The sequence below is a fragment of the Sus scrofa genome, chromosome 14 (assembly GCF_000003025.6).
Source record: "Sus scrofa isolate TJ Tabasco breed Duroc chromosome 14, Sscrofa11.1, whole genome shotgun sequence".
NCBI lineage: Eukaryota > Metazoa > Chordata > Mammalia > Artiodactyla > Suidae > Sus > Sus scrofa.
In genome coordinates, this window is record NC_010456.5 from 48,951,090 (window position 1) to 48,974,286 (window position 23,197).

The window sequence follows — 23,197 nt, forward strand, 5'->3', positions numbered from 1 at the left end:
GTTTTTTGGTTTTTTGTTTTAGCTAATGACTTTTTTTTCCATTATAGCTGGTTTACAGTGTTCTGTCAATTTTCTGACGTACAGTATGGTGACCCAGTTACACACACATGCATAGATTCTTGTGTCTCACATTATCCTGCTCCATCACAAGTGACTAGACATAGTTCCCAGTGCTACACAGCAGGATTTCGTTGCTTATCCATTCCAAAGGCAATAGTCTACACCTATTAACCCCAAGCTCCCAATCCATCCCACTCCCTCCCCCTCCCCCTCCCCCTTGGCAACCACAAGTCTAGTCTCCAAGTCCATGATTTTCTTTTCTGCGGAAAGGTTCATTTGTGCTGTATTTTAGATTCCAGATATAAGTGATACCATGTGGTAATTGTCTTTCTCTTTCTGCCTGACTTCACTCAGGATGAGAGTTTCTAGTTCCACCCATGTTGCTGCAAATAGCATATTGTTCTTCTTATGGCTGCGTAGTATTCCATGTGTATATATACCATATCTTCCTAATCCATTCATCTGTCAATGCACATTTGGGTTGTTTCCATGTCTTGGCTATTGTGAATAGCGCTGCATTGAACGTGAGGATGCATGTGTCTTTTCCAAGGAAATTTTTGTCCGGATACATGCCCAAGAGTGGGGTTGCTGGGTCATATGGTAGTTCTATGTTCACTTTTCTTTTTCTTTTCTCTCTCTCTCTCTCTCTCTCTCTTTTTTTTTTTTTTTTTTTTTTTTTTTTTTTTTGTCTTTTTGCCATTTCTAGGGCCGCTCCCGCAGCATATGGAGGTTCCCAGGCTAGGGGTCTAATCAGAGCTGTAGCCACCGGCCTATGCCACAGCCACAGCAACAAGGAATCCAAGCCACATCTGCAACCTACACCACAGCTCTCAGCAATGCCGGATCCTTAACCCACTGAGCAAGGCCAGGGATCGAACCCGCAACCTCATGGTTCCTAGTCGGATTCGTTAACCACTGAGCCACGACACGAACTCCTGTTCAGTTTTCTGAGGTACCTCCATAGTAGTTGTTCTCCACAGTAGTTGTACCAGCTTATATTCCCACCAACAATGCAGGAGGGTTCCCTTTTCCCCACACCCCCTCCAGCATTTATTTGTGGAGGTTAAGCTTTAGATGGTTGTTTCTTTGTTTGTTTTTTGGTCTTTTTCCTCTTTCTAGGGCCGCTCCCGGGGAGCGGCATATGGAGGTTCCCAGGCTAGGGGTCTAATTGGAGCCGAAGCTGCCAGGCCAGCCTAAACCAGAGCCACAGCAACGAGGCATCTGAGCCACGTCTGCAATCTACACCACAGCTCTCAGCAATGTCGGATCCTTAACCCACTGAGAAAGGCCAGGGGTGGAACCCACAACCTCATGGTTCCTAGTTAGATTTGTTAACCACTGAGCCCCGACGGGAACTCCTTTACATGGTTTTGACAACACGACATCCTGTTTCCTCCTCCACAGGCCTGACGGGGCGATGCTGGGAGAGACCAGCCCAGCCCATTCCAGGGGAATACAGGACTGGGAGGGGGCTGGGCTGAGATGGCCTGTTCCTGAGAACCACCAGGCCCTGTGCTCCAATTGTGAAGAAGGGACAGGGTGGCTCCTGGGGTCCAGAGGTGACAATGGAGATTGCAGGAGGGACTGTCCTGACTCAGGTGCCCCTGGGCCAGAGCAGGACTCCTGCCAGGACTGAGGGCTCAGCAGGAAGCGCTTGGCCTCAGAGAATAGAGGGTGAGATCCTGACCCAGTGCTGGGTGCAAGGCTGGGTCCTCAGAGAGTTGGGCATGTGAGGGGGTCGGTGGCAGACAGACTTGCCTGCAACGTGGCTGCTCCCCTGGGGGAGAGTATCATCTTGGTGCCCAGACTGGCTCCACTGCCACCCACAGGCTGTTCTGCGGACCAGCCACGAAAACGGTCACCGGGACAGAGGCAAGGATGGGGGTGGCAACACTGAAGTGGACAATATGGTCCCCCCCACCCGCCGCCCTGGGCGTCTCAGCCTGTGATGACCAACCTGAAGTGCACTTGGGGGGGAGGTTGGTGGACATGGGAGTTCCCTTAATTTTCCTGAAATCGGAAAAATAAGCATCTTTCACACCCTTCTGAGTCCCTGAGTCCTCCTGAGCAGCTCTGTGCACCAAAGTCCACTGAGCCTGGACACTGAGCTGAGCGAGGATGCGTGGCATGTTGATTCTGGATCCCGAAGGTCAGCCAGGGCCCCAGGGACTGAAGGCTGAGAGGAAAGCCCAGGAGCTGCCCGGGGCCTGGATTCGACCCCGTGGGCAGGAGGGGAGGAGGCGGCTGATTTCCTGGGAAGGATGGACTGTGTGCAGGGAATAGAATAGACAGGACCTCAGGGCTCCTTCCTGCAGTGACCTCTGTCCCTGAGTCTGGCTGGGCCCAGGAGGGACAAGGGCCATCCCATCCCCCACTCCAGGAAAAGGTTGTTCTCTCCCAGGGTTGGCCGTGACTTTGTCCCAGGACAAACAAGGCCTCCTGCCGGTCCCTCTAGTGGGGCATCTGCTGTCCCTGTTACACAGCAGGAAAGGGAGGGGGCAGGATGGCAAGGAGTGAGCCCCCTCCCCCCGCAAATGGACCTACAATATCCACGCCCCGAGGGACCTGTGCTGCTAAGACTGGAGACAGTCAGCAGGAGGCTCAGATGGACACACAGAGGGACAGACGGCAGGACGTGAGGATAGGGATGGGCAGGGAAGCAGAGAAGAGCAGCCCTCTGTGCTTAGAAGGGACCCAGGAGTGAGGCAGCTGCCAGGATGGCCTTGGGCAGAGAGGGATGGCCAGGGTGGCCTGGCTGGGACAGCCTCGAGGCCAGTGTCCGTCTCCTCCCACATCTGCCCCCTCATCCCTAAGCCTGTGCTCTGCTTTCTGTCCACTCCCTGCTCAGAGCTCCGAGTGACCGTTTGCCCTGGGAATCTTCTCCTCCCTCTAATGCTTTTCAGCTTTTTTTTTTTGGTATGTGACTGGCATAGACTAAAAATTGTCATTTTTGGAACCATTTGTATGAGAATTTACAAAGGCACACAGACCACAACCTCAGTATAGACCAGTCCCCATCATTTCTCAGGCCCCTCTGTAGTCAGACCCTCCCCACCCCCAGCTCTGGGACCACTGACCCGCTGTGTGTCCTGACAGGCAGGGCTTCGTAAGAACCTCCTGGAAAGGGAGTCCCACGTGGCAGCCCTTTGGTCCTGGCTCCCTCAGCCAGCTCAGGGCATGTGACATCCACCAAGTTGTCGTAGGTGCCAACGGTTCACGCCACATTCCTCACTCAGTAGGTTCCGTGCGAATGGACCACTGTTTATTTATCCCGCGTCAGCTGTAACACGTGGGTGGAAGCCAGGGTCCTCTCTTTGGCAACTTCACACAAAGCCTTTGTCCCACCTCTTAGCGGTATTTTGTGGGCCCAAGTTTGCATCTCAGTTGGGTAAACAGCTGGGAATGGAACGGATGGTCCTATGGTCGATGTGCGTCTCCCTGACTAAGGAACTGTCCAACTCTTCTTTTAAGTTTATTTTATTTTTATTTTTCCGCTTTCCTGGACTGCACCTGTGGCATATGGAAGTTCCCAGGCCAGTGGTCAAGTCAGAGCCTCAGCTACCGGCCTACGCCACACTCGGCAATGCAGGACCCGAGCCTCGTCTGCGACCTACACGGCAAGGCCGTGTTCACGGCAAGGCCCAGTTCCCAACCCACTTAGCAAGACCAAGGATCAAACCCACATCCCCGTGGTTTCCGATCGGGTTCCTTATAGCTGCACCACAACAGGAACTCGAGAAATGACCCAGCTCTTAACCCCCTGCCAGCTGGACTTGGGGTTTCCTGACCACCAGCCAGGCTGAGAGCTTCAGGTGCCCTGTGGCCTGATTCACGCCTGAGGTGGTCAGGTTGGCAGCAAAGCCCTTCTCTTGGGTCTGCAGGGGATCATCCTTGTGTCTTTCATTCTCATTTCCTCAGTGATTGTGATGTTCAACCCCTTTCACGTGCTCACTTCTCATCTCTGTACCTTGTTTGGCCAAGTGTGTGATCAAATATTTACCCCATTCTCAAATTTGGATTTCCCCAGGGTTACATCCTCGTGTGCTTGTGTGTGGGTGTGTGTGCGCGCGCGTGTGCGTGTGTGTGTGTGTGTGCCTCTGCGTGTGCGTGTGTGTGCCTCTGCGGGTGCGTGTGTGTGTGTGTGTTGTGTGTGTGTGTTTGGCTCTGTCATCTCATCCCAGGTGAAGGGTCACAGATCCGCCACCACAGTCAGGACACACGACAGACAGTTCCTTCTCCACTAGGAGCCCTCAGCTGTCCTTTCATGACAACGCCCACCTCCTCCACGGGGTCCCCTCCCCAGCTCCAAACCCCTGGCGCCATTTCTTGCTCCTTGTTTCTAAAATATTGTCTTTTCAGAAATAATACAAAGGCGTAAACAATAGAATCCCATCTAGTATGTAGCCCTGGGACTGGCCTTTGTCCCTCAGCACAGTGCCCTGTAGGGTCATGAAACTGCCCCGGGCACTAAGAATCCAGTCGTTTCAGGGTAGAGTCAGATCCCATGGTTCAGTTCCCCAGGCGCCCACTGAAGGGCATCTGGAATGTTCTCAGCAGGGGCTGATGTGCACAGGGGTCTAGGGACTTCTGTGCGCCGTCCCTGTGAACTCAGCTCTCATGCTCTGACATCAGGGTCAGGGCTGCGGCTCCTGGTCCTGTGGGTCCTCAAGTTTAGGGTGTGAAGAAGCGTCAGTGTTGCCAAATGACTGGACCATCTCATGTCGCCATCAGCCACATGCTCGAGGGATCTTGTTCCTTCGGTCCTTGCCAGCACTGGGGCTTCTCATGACTTCTTGCTTCAGCCATTCGGACGGGTGTGCAGTCACACCTCATGGGGTTTTGTTTCGGTTTCCCGCCTGGCTGAGGATGCGCATCTGTCATGAGCTATTCGCATCTCCACAGCCTCCTCCGTGAAATATCCCCTCTTGGCTTTTCCTCATTTTGGACGTGGACTGTGGTCTTCGTTGTTTCTTTTAATAGATATGTCTTTCTCTACTCTAAACACTAGGTATTTGTTTGATGTGACGGGCTCAAATATTTTCTGTCTGTTAATATTTATTTCATTTTTTAAAGAATTTCTAAAGTAGGATAACTTAGTTCTTGTGTGTGTGTGTGTGTGTGTGTGTGTGTGTGTGTGTGTGTGTGTGTGTGTGCTTTTTAAGACCGCACCCATGGCATGTGGAAGTTCCCAGGCTAGGGGTCCAACCGGAGCTACAACTGCCAGCCTATACCCAACCTATACCACAGCCACAGCAATGTGGGATCTGAGCTGAGTCTGTGACCTACACCACAGCTCACTGGAAAGCCAGAGAGATCCTTAACCCACTGAGCAAGGCTAGGGATCACACCCGCATCCTCAGGTATGCTATTCATGTTCGTTAACTGCTGAGCCACGAAGGCAACTCTCAGGACACCTTACTTTTTTATTTTTATTTGTATTGTCTTTTTTTGGCCATTTTCTTGGGCCGCTCCCACGGCACATGGAGGTTCCCAGGCTAGGGGTCCAATGGGAGCTGTAGCCACCGGCCTACGCCACAGCCACAGCAACGCAGGATCTGAGCCGCATCTGCAACCTACACCACAGCTCACGGCAACGCCGGATCCTTAACCCCCTGAGCTCGGCCAGGGATCAAACCCGCAACCTCATGGTTCCTAGTCGGATTCGTTAACCACTGCGCCACAACAGCAACTCCAGGATACCTTACTTTTGATGAGCTTCAGCAAATCATAATTTTCTTGTAAAAATTATGCCTCTGGTCTCATCAGATAATTTCTGTCTAATCCTAAATCCTAATGAGCTTCTCCCCTGTATTTTACTAAAACAGCACTCACAACCATAACATCAGAAACTCATTCTCAGGGGAACAGGACCAATGTCACTGTGTCTGATGAAGGAAGTCTGGCCTCTCACAGCAGCACGACCCCTGTCCCCACAGCACCAGCTCCCAGTGCTGGACAGCCTGCCACCATGTGGATGTCTCATCACCACAGAGGGGGACTGTGGGGCCCCCAGGCCCGAAGGGGAGCCCAGTGCAGACTGGGGTGTGTGTGCATGGGCGGGGGTAGGGGGCAGCACAGGACAGTTCTGAGCACAGGCCTGGGCGTGAGGCCCCAGGTCAGCGCCTCCCTTGAGCCAGCTGCTCTCTGCTCCGCAGGGAGCCAGTCACCAAGGCCACAGGGGCAGGGAGGACATTTGCATGAGGACCTCCCTCCTGAGGATAAAGAGGCCCAGAGGCCCAGCCAGCCTTGGGCTCAGAGGCAGAGCTCAGGGCACCTCCACCATGGCCTGGACCCCTCTCCTGCTCCCCCTCCTCTCTCTCTGCACAGGTGCTGCCCCCCAGGCTCAGCCCCCAAGGTCATGAAGGACCAGCCGGGTTCCGAACCAACGTCAGCTCGGCCCAGGGGAGGCTGCAGGGAGCCTGCGGCTCTGGGAGTGAGACCCTCTTCCTCACACGCACTCTCCTCTCCTCTCTTGCAGGTTATGTGGCCTCTTCTCAGCTGACTCAGCCCCCGGGGGTGTCTGTGTCCTTGGGAGGGACGGCCAGCATCACCTGCCAAGGAGGCAACTTTGGAAGTTATTATGCTCACTGGTACAAGCAGAAGCCTGGCCAGTCCCCCATGCTGGTCATTTATGAATACAACAAGAGAGCCTCAGGGATCCCGGACCGGTTCTCTGGGTCCAAGTCGGGGAACACCGCCACCCTGACCATCAGCGGGGCCCAGGCTGAGGACGAGGCCGACTACTACTGTCAGTCATCCGATGATAGTTATACTCCTCACAGTGACACAGGCGGAGGGGGACGTGGGACACAAACCCCTCCTCAACTGGGGCACCTTCCCCTCCAGCACCAGGAGGCCTGTGGGCAAAGCAAGAACAGGTGCCTCCTGGGTTCCACAGATCTGAGCTCCCCCATCTTCCCCTCGCCCAGCCCCCAGGCAGGCTCTGCACAGGGCGTTCAGGAGGGGATTTAGGGCTGGGAGTTTCAGGCACAGGGTGTTGTGTGACCCTGGGAGTGACTTGGGGAAAGAAGGACTGAATGAAAGGACAGAGGGAGGGGGACAGAGACCAAGGGGCCTTCATTGTTGGATCCAAACCAGAGTGATGGGCCACCTCTTGGCCCCCATGTCCTGTGTGGGCCCCAGACCTGCAGGGGGAAGCTGGCTCTCTGAAGCCTGGGGATCCAAAGCGGCCAGGGTTTCTGCAGGGAGCACCTTAGTGCAGTGGGCGCTGTGGTGTCTGCCTGGGTCCCTCTCAAGGCCAACAGCCCTCCCATCCACTGGGACTCCTCAGCCCGCAGCCCCGCCCTCCCTGCACAGGGCTGTGCCAGAGATGGGCTCCCCAGGGGCCTGCCTGCCCCTCTCTGAGTGTGACTCGGGACTAGAGATGCCTGAGCCAGGACCCAAGTCCCTGCCTCAGGTCAGGATGACAGGCAGGGCCCCGGCCCCCTGTCCTCAACTGTCACCGCACTGCAGGGCTGAGCAGGCTGGGCTCCAGGCTTTGTTGTGGAGACATCACACCCGACCCCGCAGCCCCTGTGCAGATAGTTCTCCCTCTGCGAGTGCGCTTCCAGGGAACCCGAAGAGCAAGCAGTCGTTCACGGGGGAGGAAGAGGCCTGAAGAGAAGGCAGTGAGAGCTCACACACACACTCGGGTCAAGGTGGTTCCCAGTCAGGGGGGAAAGTTCCTACCCAGGGGCCTCAGGGGGACTAGTCCGAAAAGCTTTGCCTCGACAGGGGGGAAACTTGCGCGAGACTAAACGCTGCTCTGGTCCCGTGTGCGAAAGGGGAAGGCCAGGTTGACAAACGATCAAAATCTGCCCATTTCAGTTATCAAATCTAGAGGAAAAGGAAAAAGAGAGTGAGAAATGGAAACATAGCGCGCCCTAAGCAAGGAGTCATTCACAACCTCGGGCATCCTATTAGAATTTCCTGCAAGGGAGTTCCTGTCCTGGCACAGTGCATTAAGAATCTGCCTGTAGGGAGTTCCCGTCGTGGCGCAGTGGTTAACGAATCCGACTAGGAACCATGAGGTTGCGGGTTCGGTCCCTGCCCTTGCTCAGTGGGTTAGGGATCCGGCGTTGCCGTGAGCTGTGGTGTAGGTTGCAGACGCGGCTCGGATCCTGCGTTGCTGTGGCTCTGGCGTAGGCCAGTGGCTACAGCTCCGATTCAACCCCTAGCCTGGGAACCTCCATATGCCGTGGGAGCGGCCCAAGAAATAGCAACAACAACAACAACAACAAAAGACAAAAGACAAAGAGACAAACACACACACACACAAAAAGAATCTGCCTGTAGCCACTGGGTCGCTGCAGAGGCATGGGTTCGATTCTGGGCCCTGCACAGTGGCATGCCATAGTGGTGACTTCCAGCACAGCTGTGGCTCTGATTCCGTCCCTGGTTTGGGAACTTCCACAGGCAGCATGTGTGGTCAAAAAACTGGAAGTCAAAATTGCCTGAAAGGAAGCAGGTGAATACAAGCCAGAAGAACATAAAATAAAAAAATATATAAATCATTCCGTAGGAATTCCTGTTGTGGCTCAGGGGTTAATGAACCCTACTAGCATTGATGAGGACACAGGTTCGATCCCTGGCCTCGCTCAGTGGGTTAAGGATGTAGTGTTGCCCTGAGCTGTGGTATAGATCACAGCTGAGGCTCGGATCTGGCATTGCTGTGGCTGTGGTGTAGGCTGGCAGCTACAGGTGCAATTGGATTCCTAGGCTGGGAACCTCAATATGCTGCAGGTGCGGCCCCAGACAGAAGAAAGAAAAAAAAAGAATAGGAAGGAAGGAGGGAGGGAGAGAGGAAAGGAAGGAAGGAAGGAAGGAAGGAGGGAGGGAGGGAGAGAGGAATGGAAGGAGGGAGGGAGAGAGGAAAGGAAGGAAGGAAAGAAGGAAGGCAGGAAAAAAGAAAGAAGGAAAGGAAAGAGGAAAGATAGGAGGAAAGAAAGAAAGATTATTTCAAACTGACCATGAAATTGCACATATAAAACTGGATGGACAGGATGCAAAAGCTACTGTAATAACCAATGGGTAGAGGAAAGACTGATTGTGTTAACTACAGACAAAAAAGATATTTTTTTAAAGCCCAAGTCAAACTTCTAAAAATGAAAACTACGCTGGCTGCAATGCAAATTACACCTGAGAAATGGACGGTATATTCGACAGAGCAAAAAAAAAAAAAAAAAGATTAGTGAATCATTGACATAGAATAGACACCCCGGGAAAGAAGTTGAATTACAGAGAAAAATACTTTGGAAAAGGAATAAAGAGCAGCATCATGTGTTGTGGGACAAGTTCAACAGGCATGATGCGCGTGTGTTGGAGCCTTTGAAGCAGAAGAGATGGTGGGGTGGGGAGTTGGAAAAATATTTGAAGAAATATGGGCCCAAAACGTTCTAAGATCAGGGAAACTATGACCCCGCAGATCCAAGCAGCTCCCCAAACCCCAAGCAGGACAAACACAAAGGAAACACCCCAGCACACACCAGCACCCCCCTGAAGAGCAGCAGGGAAGAGTCATCATCAAAGCAGCCAGAGAGAAAAGCCACGTTCCACCCAGAGGAAGAAGCACAGTGATGTGAGCAGATCCCTCCTTGGACACCATCAAACGGGAGACCCAGCAGCCAACTCTTTGGAATGAAAAAGCAACAACAAAACCACAGCCTCAGAAGAACCCCTGTCCACATGGAACTCTTCTCAGTGAAAACGCTTTTCAAAAAAGAAGGACAAATCAAAAGTTCTCATTCCTAAACTAATATTGACAGTTGGTCACCAGCAGAGCCTCTGAACCTGGACTCACCAAGGAGAGCGCTCGCCCGGGTGGAAATGGGACTCCACACAGACCTGGAAAGCACTGCATGGGCTGACTTTGTGGAGGAATATAGGAACTTTGTGTTGTTTCACAGTCTGGAAAAGATACCAAAGGGTTTAGAGCAGGAAAGAGTAAGAGTGTTTGTTGGTGCTGCCGGCTTCTAAGGTCTATTCAAGAGGTTGTCATCTCAGAGGTTGGAGAGGGAGAGGACATGGGATGATGCTGTCATCCTGTGTGAAGGGACATGACATCCGGATAAGCTAGCCGCGTGCAGTGAACCCTGCAGTGAACATTATAATAAAATCTTGCCCTTTTTTTTTTTTTTTTTTTTTTTTTTTTTTTTTTTTGGCCACAGCTGAGGCATGTGGAAGTTCCAGGCCCGGGATCAAACTGGCACCACAGCCGTGACCCAAACTGCTGCTGCAATGACAAGGCCGTTTCCTAAACCCGATGTGCCACAGGTAACTCCCAGTGAAGACTTGGGAATGCAACTTTGGCCGGTAAATCAATAAAGGAGATGAAATCGCATCCTAAAACACACTCAGTTCATGAAAATAGTGGCAGGAAAAGAAAAATGGGAAGAAGGAACGATGGGACAAATAGAAATGAAAAGCAAGATGAGACACTTGCACTGACCTGTAGGAAGAGCCACACTGAGTGTAAATGGTCTAAATACCGCAATTAAAAAGGAGATATGGTCAGGCTGAATTTTCCCAAGGACCCCACTAAATAGCACCCACCAAACACCCACGTTCTATTTCATGACGTAAAAGAATGTGTGCAAACGCAGGACCAGTTTCCAAACCCCCATCTAACCCACCAAAGAGCGCCCAGAGAGACCCAGCTGTTAAAAGGCCCCCGCCTGTCCCACCAAAGCCCCCAAGATCTCAGCCCAGACCAGACTGAGGGGAAAGGCAGCAGCTCACATCCCATCAGGAGAGGAAGGGTCCCGGAGCTCAAGGGGGTGAGGATGAAGGGGAGCAGGAGCCACGATGGGCTCTTTGGGGGGGTGGGGGAGGCTCCCCTCTGGTGGCTTTACCTGCTGTGTGACTGACAACGCTGTGTCCCCATCCATGGGGCATATCCTTCTGGGCTCTTCTTCTCTTCCCTCGTCCTTGTCTGCATTTGGGGTCCAAGGGCCGCTGTCCTCAGCACTGGGTGGAGACCCCACAGTCTCCTTAGAGCCCCCGTAGTGCAGAGCCGCTTTCCCAGGCAGGTCCGGGACACTGGAGCGTTGACCACGTCTCCACATGACGTTGATGAGAAAGAAAAGAAATGAGATGGTTGACAGGGACCATCGGGGCCTCCTGTGGGCGCGGATGTCAGAGAAGGTGGGAGACCCCACGGGGGAAGAGGAGACGGGGATTTGTGACCACTGCCCGGAACAAGCGCGTGCGGAAGGGACAGAGGACCATGTACCAGATGACGGGCCACAGCCTGAGGGGACAGACCCGACTCTAACAACACCAGGATGGGACAGGTACTCTAGGGATGACAGGACAACCCCGGAGGAGGAGGGCGTGAAGCCACAGGACATGGCGCTGACCAGGGGTCTCCTGTCTCTCGGGGGCCCAGCTCAGCCCCACCGCCAGGCCCCTGGAGGAGCACAGCCCCTGTGCAGCCCAGGAGAGGCCACAGGCCAGGATGGCTAGGGACAGCGGGCATGTGGTCACTCCCCCAGGAAGGTGACCTTGATCCAAGAGCTGAGGCCCAGGCCAACCTGAGGGCTGCTGGGAGGGACCCAGGGCCTTGTCCTTCCTGCTCAGTCACAGGTGCTGAGGCCGCCCCTGCTGTGACTCCATTTGCAGCCCCAGAGGAGGAGGAAATTTGCATGAACCCTGAAGCCTCCCTGCCCCAGGGCCCTGGAGGGAATAAGAGAGGCCCTGGGGAGCCCTGGCTGCTGCTGAGTCTCAGAGGCAGAGCTCAGGGCACCTCCACCATGGCCTGGACCCCTCTCCTGCTCCCCCTCCTCTCTCTCTGCACAGGTGCTGCCCCCCGGCCCTGCCCACAGGCCCAGACCTCTCCAGACCTGAACCCCAGCTCAGCGCAGGCACCGCCTCGTGGGGAAGGGGGGACCCCTGGGAAAGGGCCCTTCCGCCTCTAGCCCCGCTGCTCTCCTCTCTTACAGGCTCCGTGGCCTCCTATGAGCTGACCCAGCCGTCTTCAGAGTCAGTGGCCTTGGGAAATACGGCCAAGATCACCTGCTCCGGGGATCTGCTGGATGAAAAATATACGCGATGGTACCAGCAGAAGCCAGGCCAGGCCCCCTTGCTGCTCATTTATAAGGACAGTGAGCGGCCCTCAGGGATCCCTGAGCGGTTCTCTGGGTCCAGCTCAGGGAAAACGGCCACCCTGACCATCACTGGGGCCCAGGCTGAGGACGAGGCCGACTACTACTGTCAGTCAGCTGACAGCAGTGATAATGCTCACAGTGACACAGGCAGATGGGGAAGTGGGACACAAACCCCTCCCCGGCTGGGTCCCCCTCCTCCAGCCCCAGGAAGACTGCGGACAAAGCAGAGAGGAAACCCTGCACAAGCCCCTGAGTCCTTGTGTCTTCGAGTAAAAGCCTTTGCCTCTAGCCTCGCAGCCTCCCCTCCATCTCAAAGGCTGACTCCAGAGTGAATGCATGCAGAACAGACTTGGGCTTCTGCCAAGGGGGGAGGGGGAGGGAGTGGAAGGATTGGGAGGTGGGGGTTGGGAGATGCAGAGTCTTGCCTTTGGAGTGGATAAGCAACGAGGTGCTGCTGTAGAGCACAGGGAACTAGGGCCAGTCACTGGGACGGAACATGCTGGAGCATGATGTGACTAGAGAATGTATATAAATGTAGAACTGGGTCACTCTTCTGTTAGGCAGGAAATGACAGAACCTTGTAAATCCATGATCATAGAAAACTGAAAAAAAAAAAAAAAAAAAAAAAGAGTTAATGATCAGGAAATGGTCACACAGCTAAAAACTAGTAAAAACAGTCTCCATTGTGTGGTGTCCTGCCCTGGCCCCGAACCTTACTCTAACAGGCTTTGCACAAATGCTTTGGTCGTGGCTCAGTTACTTCCTGGTGTTGATGCTTTCTCTCCAGTTAGGGCTCTGGCAGGTGCCTGGTGTGCGCCTTTGAAACACTCCCCAAGAGCCGCTTCCTTTTACGAGCCTCTTCCCTGCAGATGGAAGGTCAAGGGGCAATCACCCCAAAGACTGCCAGACACTGTCACAGTTCCACCTGACCCTGGCCCTGGTGACTTTGAAAGGACCTATGGAGGGAGGAGAAAGCAGGGACCCTACTCCTTCTCAACAGCCCTGTTGTTTCTGAGCTAAACCTACAAACCCCCTTGCTCTCCCCCTCAAGGGAGGACACAGCTTGGAGGGGCTTAGCCTGCTGGGGGCTCCTTTGAATCGCAAAGCAATCAAGCGGGTCTGTCTGCTTCACCCAGAACTCCGTCTCTGAGACTGAATTGGCGCCCCTGTCCAGAGGCCGGGTTTTGGCTACAGGGGCAGATCTGGCCCGGCTCTCCCAGATCTGAGCTCCCCAGGCCACCTCTCCCCCAGCCCCCAGGCAGGCTCTGCACAGGGGGGCCAGGAGGGAATTTGGGGGTCACAGGACCAGGCTGTACTGATGCAGGGGCTGGAGGAAGATTTGGAGAAAATGACACAACAGACACAAAACCCTCACTGTGGTCCCCAAATTTCTCACATGTGGTGACCACGTCCAGGCCATTGCCACCTCGCTGTGGCCCTCAGGTCCTGAACTAGTTCCCCACAGTGCCCAGGGCTGCCCGGATCCCTGCATGGAGGAGCTGTGCTGTGGGCCCCCTGGAGCCTCCCAGACCCTGTTCTGGGCTGAGCGACTCACTACCCCGACCATGTTGGTGCTGCAGGCAGGCGGCCTTCCCACAGCCAGGCCTCTTCTAGGAGGTTTGGTTCCTGGGCCCCTGGCCCTGCTCCCCTTGGGATGACCCTGTGGGGCCTCAGAGCACCAGAGACACCTGGGAACATAAGGCCTCAGTCCCACCAGTCAGCTCAGCGTCTCCTTCTCCCCGTTTCCCCTCCCTCCTGCACCCCCTCCAGACAGCCAGGTGCCAGCCCTCCACTCAGAATCCACAGCCAGGGAAGCTGTGTCTGCCCAGGGGGACCACGGAACAGGCAGTCCCCAGGCTCAGCCCTGCTCCCCACCCTGTCCTCTGGCCACAGGTTAGGCTGCTCCCCTCCGTCCCTCAGGCTGCAGCCACCTCGCCCTGAAAGTTGGACTCAGACAGATGCTGTGCTCCACCTGGCTCTGACCGAGAGCTGGGAGACACCAGAGGGATCCCTGAGCTCAGCAGCCCCTGGGTCACTATCAAGGCCCTTCAAGGTGCTAATGCTCCAGGGCCCCTCGGTTGTCCAGGGGCTGATGCCCCTCCCACTGCCCAGGATGAGGCAGGAGGCCTGCTGGGTCTTGGAGCTGCAGGTCCACGCTGGCCGAGCTCGGTCTGTCCTGCGTGGCGGCCGCCCCAAGGGATTCGACACAGAAGCACAGACGTTTTTCTAGGCACACGGCCAGCTGGCCATCTGCTGGGGCCAGGCTGAGGCCCAAGTGGGGCTGACAACGCAGCTCCCAGTGACACAGCCCCAGGGAGAAGGAGACACATGTGCTGTCCCCAGCCTGGCTCACACTGTACCCCTTACACCAGCAGAGACCCCGGAATTAGGATGTGGAGACCAGAGCTCTGATTTCACACTGGCCCCTGTTTCTTTGCTGCTGCTTGACGTCTCCTCCTCCCCCTTCCCCCACCTGCTCTCCCCCTTCCCCTCCCCTTCCTTCCGGTCCCTCCCCTCACAGCTGGGTCACCCTGTAGCACAGCAGGGAATGGTCCTCTCTGCCTCTCTGTCCATCCCTGTCCCCATGTCTTGCAGTCTGTCCCTCTGTGTATGCAGTCTCATCAGCAGAGTCCTGGGGGGGGGGGCGGATGTGATAGGACGTGGCATGGGGGGGCTCACTCCCTGTGGCCGTTCCCCCTCCCTTTCCTACCTTGTTAGGGGGGCAGCAAACTCCCCACTAGAGGGACCTGCAGGAGGTCTTGTTTGAGGCACAGTCACCCCAAACCCTAGGAGAGGACAACCCTTTTCTGCAGTCGGGGATGGGGTGGCCTTCTGTCCCCGGTGAGTCCAGGCCCTCTGCTCCCCGGCACCCTGTCCATCCCTCCGGGGGGACAGTAAGAGATACTGCAGGCCTGGTGGGGATGCCCTCCCAGGTCACCACTGTGTCCTTCACCCCAGTCTTTGCTGGGGGACGGTCTTGTCTCTTTTATCTAGAATTCCTACTCCAAGTGAGACGTCGCTCCAGAGAAGTGACCTACGTCAGCTGAGGATTTTCTTTTCCTTTTCTTGGCTTTTTTATACTGTCCCGCTCCTGAGCAGTGACCTAATGTCTTAGGTAGGATGGTTGCTCCTGGAGGTCACTACAGATTTGTTGATGTGGTTAATTCATTAATGTCTGTTTCTCTGGGTGAGGAACCTGAAGGCATCTTGACTACAAACAGAACATCTTTTGAAACACTCTCGCATACGGCTTCTCGGCCTCGTGGCTAAGATCAGGTGAAACACTCGTGCGTGTTATATGTCGCTTCGATTCCTTTAGTCCACAGAAATTTGGAGCCCCTCCTTTGGGCCACTTCTGTGTCAATCCCTGATCACCCAATGACACTCAAAACGACTCTGGAGGGCAGAGCAAGGTCAGTTGAAAAGATCCGCAGCCTCTCCATCAGCTGGAACAACGTCCAGGAGTGAGGCACAAGGCAGAAGTGGTCCGAGATCTTCCGTCATGACTCTGGGACTGTGGGTGAGTTGTCCCCAGGTCCAGGCTCAGGACATCAGGTGTGCAATGGGGACTGTTCTCTCACTGCGGCTCAGACTTCCTGGGAGCAGAAATGGCAAAATGAGTGTGTGGGGCATGGGGCAGAGTGTTGTCCCATGACAGCTGCTCCCAAAATATCAATCCTGAGTGGCCTTCAAAGGCTCCAGCGTGAGCTGACATGGTCAACCTGTGCTGGAGGCAGGACGGGACCTGCTCCTGTGCTCCTGCCCAGGGCTCCCCGCACTCAGCTCCAGGGAGGTCTCCGCCTGGGTCTCTGAGTCCCCATAGCTAGAAATAGATGGAGGGGAGTCAAGGGAAGAGTCTTGAGAACCTCGGATCTCAACCCCACCTCCCTCCCTGCTTGGACCTTCCAGAGCACAGAGCCGGGATCAGCACCACGGACAGGGCCGCCCCACCCCCACAGAAAGAAAGAAAGAGTGGCTCCTTTCCCAGTTGTCCTTGGGTAGAGCAGTCAAGGGACAGAAGTCAGACCAGAGGCTGAGCTAGTGATGACCAGCACCAGTCAAGCCATGCAAGACTCTCCATGGAGTCCTAAGGTTGTGACAGGGTTGCCTACACTTAAGAGGGGGAGTTTGTGGACTTGGTGCTGAGGGTTAAAGGTTAAAGACTCCCTCGTTTGCTTGGAAGCTGCATGCCCCCAAAACCTGCACCAGCCTCCTCAGGGGGCCGACAAGTGTGGGTCTGATTTCTACCCCTGGGAAGGCTCTGCCCTGGATGCCGTCAGGGCCTGGAACCCTGTCCAGCTGTGGGGTCTCTGCAGGGGGAACCCTGGGACGAGTTCCCTAAATTGTGGGCCCCTCCCCTGCTCCACCTCCTCACTCTCTGCTGGGTCCTACCCCACAGGACCCCGAGCTCATCTCGTCCCAGACCCAGAGCTTCTCCAGGCACAGCCTCGAGGTGGGTCCTCCAGGGCTTGGGTCCTCCATCCTCAAGCCCTTTCTCTTCGCTTCACTTACAGGCTCCATGGACTCCTAGGAGCCGAGGCCCTCCGTGTGGGTGGCCCTGGGAAAGAGGGACAGGTCACCTGCTCCCGAGATGAGCTGGGGATAAACAGGCATCTTGACAGGAGCAGAAGTGAGCACAGTGTCCTGTCCTGTCCTGGGCAGCATAGTGTCAGCTCCTGGCCTCCTGCCGCCTTTTGAGGCAGCCACCAGGGGGCGGCACCGTCGCGTGGCACAGCCTCCTGGAGCCTGGTGACCAGGGCATCAGGGTTCCACATGCAGGGGCTGGTAAGCATGACCACACACATGAGGGGAAGTTTTCTGCACTATTGTACTTGACTCACGAGTACAACTTCCTCTCGCCCCACGTCTCTCAGATGTGTCTCTGTGGAATATTCCTGTTTCTTTGGCTCACGTTCAGGTTACTTCGTTTCACCCCCACTGACCCCATTCCTGCTAAAACACCCTTGCTGTCCATCACTTTTCCAGCACCAAATCTGCCCCTGGCACTGAGCTCACGCTGGGAAGGAAGGCACAGGGTCTGTGACCTGCCCAGGACCTTTGCCCAAGGACAGAATTCCTGCACCTCATCATCGGCTCATACACACTCCATGTGCCCTTGTCTAAGGAGGAAATGGATTCTGCTCTGACACCCGGGAGCTGTGACTTGGGACAGAACCTACCCCTATCTAAGGCCTTTCTTGTCTCCAGAGGGTGGGCTCAGACAAACACAGATTCTACCTCTGAGCTCTAGTGACCAGGCCCATCCAGGAGTGCGGCCAGGACAGAGTCTGGGGTGGATGGGTCACAGTAGAACATGGGACGAGCAGGTGGAGGAGGAGCCCCAGGGGGAAGTGGGGTCCCCAGGGACCACCCCTCCCCTCTGGGGCCCTGGGGGCTGAGCCCTTGTCTGAGAGCACAGAGCTCCTCAGGCAGCCCCCCAGGGCTCTGGCTGATTTGCATGCCCAGCAGCTCTCCCTGCAGCCAGGGGATAAGACAGGCCTGGGAGGAGCCCTGCCCAGCCTGGGCCTCAGGGAGCAGAATCGGGGCGCCTCCACCATGGCCTGGATCCCTCTCCTGCTCGGCCTCCTGGCTCACTGCACAGGTGCCGCCCCGGGGTCACAGCCACCCGTGCCCAGGGCCTGCGGACCACCAGCCTGGGCCGGACTCTGAGCTCAGCAGGCGCTGCCTGTGGGGGCAGGAGGCTCAGGGCCCTGCTGCAGGAGGAGGGGCTGGAGGGGCTGAGCCCTGTGCTCACTGCTGTGTGAGCCCTGAGGGCTACAGCTGCCAGAGAAGGGGGGGGTCCCATGAGTTCAGAGACTCCGTCCTGCAGCCTGGCCCACAGGCCCCAGGGGCTGAGACTGACGGGAGGGGCCGGCCTGGGGATCCATGGAATCCCTGGTGCTCAATCCAGGCTAAGAAGGCAGAGGGCTTCAGCATCAAGGTCACCTCTCCTTCTCTCTTGCAGGATCTGTGGCCTCCTATGAGGTGACTCAGCCACCCTCAGTGTCAGTGAACCCAGGACAGAGGGCCAGCATCACCTGTGAGGGGAACAACATTGGGAGAAAAGACATTCAGTGGTACCAGCAGAAGCCAGGCCAGGCCCCTGTGCTGTTCATCTATGAGGACACCAACCGGCCCTCAGGGATCCCTGAGCGCTTCTCTGCCTCCAAGTCGGGGAACACCGCCACCCTGACCATCAGCGGGGCCCAGGCTGAGGACGAGGCCGACTACTACTGTCAGTCATACGATGATAGTTATACTCCTCACAGTGACACAGGGGGACGTGGGACACAAACTCCCTGCCTGGCCTGGGGCTCCCCCCCCCCGCCTCAGAGCAGCTGCAGCTCAGCCCTGAGCTCAGGGGGCCTCTCTGGTCCTGGCCCGGCTCCTCCAGGCATGGACCCTCCGTCCTCTCAGGGCCTCGGTTTGCCCCGAGGAAGAAGGAGGAAGGAAGCTGCCCTGAGCTGCGGAGGCTGCTGTCAGGGTGCAGAGGGAAGGAGAGGGTCCGGGGTCAGGACGTGCCCCAGGCCCAGGAGGGGGCCTGAGTCCCAGGAGAGGGGGGCGCTGCCTGAGGGGGCGGGGCTCTGCGGGAGCACCTCTCCCCTGGGGGACCTGCTGGGTGAGGCCCGGGGCTGGGGTCTTCTGTGCTCCTGGAGGAGGGGCCCCCAGCTCCCGAGAGGCTGCCTGAGGCCTGGAGAGCTCGGAGCCCCGGCCCCCTGCCCCAGGCCCGGCCTCTCCTGAGGTTCTTCTTTGCGGAAACGGAGCCTTCGCGTGTCCAGCCCACAGCGTGGCCCCAGATGCCCAGGCGTCTGTTAGAGCTGTCAGGTCTGTCGCCAGATGAGACCCTCAAGGTCCCAGCCTCCCATCTGCTTGTCCCTCTGTCTGATCCAGCACGTGTCACCTCAGATTCCCTAGAACCCTGGGCGATGGGGTCTTTGGCAAAGTTCCCCAGACAGCCAGCCGTGTGTTCACTGTGCTCCGAAGGACAGTGTTCGTCTGTGGAGAGAAATGCTCACGGGAGCCTCGCACGAGACATGACGGGACCCCAGACACTCACGACGCTCATGCTCAGAAAGACAAACTATCACAGAGTTATCAGCAGATGTTGAAGAAAAAGCCAGGCCTTTTTGCTTCGTTTCTTTCTCTCTCTCTCACTCTTTCTCTCTATTTTTTTCTTTTTAGGGTTGCACCTGAGGCATGGAGGTTCCCAGGTTAGGGGTCTAAACGGAGCTACAGCTGCCGGCCTACACCACAGCCACAGCAACGCCAGATCCCATCCGCAACTGTGAACTGCACCACAATTTACAGCAACACCAGATCCTTAACCCACTGAGAGAGGCCAGGGATCGAACCTACAACCTCATAGTTCCCAGTTGGATTCATTTCCTTGAGCCACGGCAGTAACTCCGTTTTTTTTGGTTTTTTGGTTTTTTGTTTTAGCTAATGACTTTTTTTCCATTATAGCTGGTTTACAGTGTTCTGTCAATTTTCTGACGTACAGTATGGTGACCCAGTTACACACACATGCATAGATTCTTGTGTCTCACATTATCCTGCTCCATCACAAGTGACTAGACATAGTTCCCAGTGCTACACAGCAGGATTTCGTTGCTTATCCATTCCAAAGGCAATAGTCTACACCTATTAACCCCAAGCTCCCAATCCATCCCACTCCCTCCCCCTCCCCCTCCCCTTGGCAACCACAAGTCTAGTCTCCAAGTCCATGATTTTCTTTTCTGCGGAAAGGTTCATTTGTGCTGTATTTTAGATTCCAGATATAAGTGATACCATGTGGTAATTGTCTTTCTCTTTCTGCCTGACTTCACTCAGGATGAGAGTTTCTAGTTCCACCCATGTTGCTGCAAATAGCATATTGTTCTTCTTATGGCTGCGTAGTATTCCATGTGTATATATACCATATCTTCCTAATCCATTCATCTGTCAATGCACATTTGGGTTGTTTCCATGTCTTGGCTATTGTGAATAGCGCTGCATTGAACGTGAGGATGCATGTGTCTTTTCCAAGGAAATTTTTGTCCGGATACATGCCCAAGAGTGGGGTTGCTGGGTCATATGGTAGTTCTATGTTCACTTTTCTTTTTCTTTTCTCTCTCTCTCTCTCTCTCTCTTTTTTTTTTTTTTTTTTTTTTTTTTTTTGTCTTTTTGCCATTTCTAGGGCCGCTCCCGCAGCATATGGAGGTTCCCAGGCTAGGGGTCTAATCAGAGCTGTAGCCACCGGCCTATGCCACAGCCACAGCAACAAGGAATCCAAGCCACATCTGCAACCTACACCACAGCTCTCAGCAATGCCGGATCCTTAACCCACTGAGCAAGGCCAGGGATCGAACCCGCAACCTCATGGTTCCTAGTCGGATTCGTTAACCACTGAGCCACGACACGAACTCCTGTTCAGTTTTCTGAGGTACCTCCATAGTAGTTGTTCTCCACAGTAGTTGTACCAGCTTATATTCCCACCAACAATGCAGGAGGGTTCCCTTTTCCCCACACCCCCTCCAGCATTTATTTGTGGAGGTTAAGCTTTAGATGGTTGTTTCTTTGTTTGTTTTTTGGTCTTTTTCCTCTTTCTAGGGCCGCTCCCGGGGAGCGGCATATGGAGGTTCCCAGGCTAGGGGTCTAATTGGAGCCGAAGCTGCCAGGCCAGCCTAAACCAGAGCCACAGCAACGAGGCATCTGAGCCACGTCTGCAATCTACACCACAGCTCTCAGCAATGTCGGATCCTTAACCCACTGAGAAAGGCCAGGGGTGGAACCCACAACCTCATGGTTCCTAGTTAGATTTGTTAACCACTGAGCCCCGACGGGAACTCCTTTACATGGTTTTGACAACACGACATCCTGTTTCCTCCTCCACAGGCCTGACGGGGCGATGCTGGGAGAGACCAGTCCAGCCCATTCCAGGGGAATACAGGACTGGGAGGGGGCTGGGCTGAGATGGCCTGTTCCTGAGAACCACCAGGCCCTGTGCTCCAATTGTGAAGAAGGGACAGGGTGGCTCCTGGGGTCCAGAGGTGACAATGGAGATTGCAGGAGGGACTGTCCTGACTCAGGTGCCCCTGGGCCAGAGCAGGACTCCTGCCAGGACTGAGGGCTCAGCAGGAAGCGCTTGGCCTCAGAGAATAGAGGGTGAGATCCTGACCCAGTGCTGGGTGCAAGGCTGGGTCCTCAGAGAGTTGGGCATGTGAGGGGGTCGGTGGCAGACAGACTTGCCTGCAACGTGGCTGCTCCCCTGGGGGAGAGTATCATCTTGGTGCCCAGACTGGCTCCACTGCCACCCACAGGCTGTTCTGCGGACCAGCCACGAAAACGGTCACCGGGACAGAGGCAAGGATGGGGGTGGCAACACTGAAGTGGACAATATGGTCCCCCCCACCCGCCGCCCTGGGCGTCTCAGCCTGTGATGACCAACCTGAAGTGCACTTGGGGGGGAGGTTGGTGGACATGGGAGTTCCCTTAATTTTCCTGAAATCGGAAAAATAAGCATCTTTCACACCCTTCTGAGTCCCTGAGTCCTCCTGAGCAGCTCTGTGCACCAAAGTCCACTGAGCCTGGACACTGAGCTGAGCGAGGATGCGTGGCATGTTGATTCTGGATCCCGAAGGTCAGCCAGGGCCCCAGGGACTGAAGGCTGAGAGGAAAGCCCAGGAGCTGCCCGGGGCCTGGATTCGACCCCGTGGGCAGGAGGGGAGGAGGCGGCTGATTTCCTGGGAAGGATGGACTGTGTGCAGGGAATAGAATAGACAGGACCTCAGGGCTCCTTCCTGCAGTGACCTCTGTCCCTGAGTCTGGCTGGGCCCAGGAGGGACAAGGGCCATCCCATCCCCCACTCCAGGAAAGGTTGTTCTCTCCCAGGGTTGGCCGTGACTTTGTCCCAGGACAAACAAGGCCTCCTGCCGGTCCCTCTAGTGGGGCATCTGCTGTCCCTGTTACACAGCAGGAAAGGGAGGGGGCAGGATGGCAAGGAGTGAGCCCCCTCCCCCCGCAAATGGACCTACAATATCCACGCCCCGAGGGACCTGTGCTGCTAAGACTGGAGACAGTCAGCAGGAGGCTCAGATGGACACACAGAGGGACAGACGGCAGGACGTGAGGATAGGGATGGGCAGGGAAGCAGAGAAGAGCAGCCCTCTGTGCTTAGAAGGGACCCAGGAGTGAGGCAGCTGCCAGGATGGCCTTGGGCAGAGAGGGATGGCCAGGGTGGCCTGGCTGGGACAGCCTCGAGGCCAGTGTCCGTCTCCTCCCACATCTGCCCCCTCATCCCTAAGCCTGTGCTCTGCTTTCTGTCCACTCCCTGCTCAGAGCTCCGAGTGACCGTTTGCCCTGGGAATCTTCTCCTCCCTCTAATGCTTTTCAGCTTTTTTTTTTTTTTTTTTTTTTTTTTTTTTGTATGTGACTGGCATAGACTAAAAATTGTCATTTTTGGAACCATTTGTATGAGAATTTACAAAGGCACACAGACCACAACCTCAGTATAGACCAGTCCCCATCATTTCTCAGGCCCCTCTGTAGTCAGACCCTCCCCACCCCCAGCTCTGGGACCACTGACCCGCTGTGTGTCCTGACAGGCAGGGCTTCGTAAGAACCTCCTGGAAAGGGAGTCCCACGTGGCAGCCCTTTGGTCCTGGCTCCCTCAGCCAGCTCAGGGCATGTGACATCCACCAAGTTGTCGTAGGTGCCAACGGTTCACGCCACGTTCCTCACTCAGTAGGTTCCGTGCGAATGGACCACTGTTTATTTATCCTGCGTCAGCTGTAACACGTGGGTGGAAGCCAGGGTCCTCTCTTTGGCAACTTCACACAAAGCCTTTGTCCCACCTCTTAGCGGTGTTTTGCAGGCCCAAGTTTGCATCTCAGTTGGGTAAACAGCTGGGAATGGAACGGATGGTCCTATGGTCGATGTGCGTCTCCCTGACTAAGGAACTGTCCAACTCTTAAGTTTATTTTATTTTTATTTTTCCGCTTTCCTGGACTGCACCTGTGGCATATGGAAGTTCCCAGGCCAGTGGTCAAGTCAGA

General features: G+C 55.5%; 2 protein-coding genes and 2 gene segments (V, D, J or C); 3 read left to right on the plus strand and 1 right to left on the minus strand.

Moving 5' to 3' along the window:
* Positions 1 to 23,197, plus strand: part of LOC102158332 — a 247,703-nt gene that overhangs the window by 191,033 nt on the left and 33,473 nt on the right.
* Positions 1 to 23,197, plus strand: part of LOC100152327 (immunoglobulin lambda-like polypeptide 5) — a gene marked incomplete in the record, with an annotated part of 201,278 nt that overhangs the window by 150,842 nt on the left and 27,239 nt on the right.
* LOC110256716 lies at positions 6,265 to 7,324 on the plus strand. The segment is given in 2 exon segments: positions 6,265 to 6,387; positions 6,539 to 7,324. Coding segments are annotated over 2 exon segments (540 nt in total).
* On the minus strand, positions 7,717 to 11,646 carry LOC110256715. The gene is made up of 3 exons (XM_021073116.1): positions 10,911 to 11,646; positions 9,860 to 9,966; positions 7,717 to 7,896 (listed from the first exon to the last, which is right to left on the minus strand). Coding segments are annotated over exons 1-3 (606 nt in total). The 5' UTR covers positions 11,409 to 11,646; the 3' UTR covers positions 7,717 to 7,895.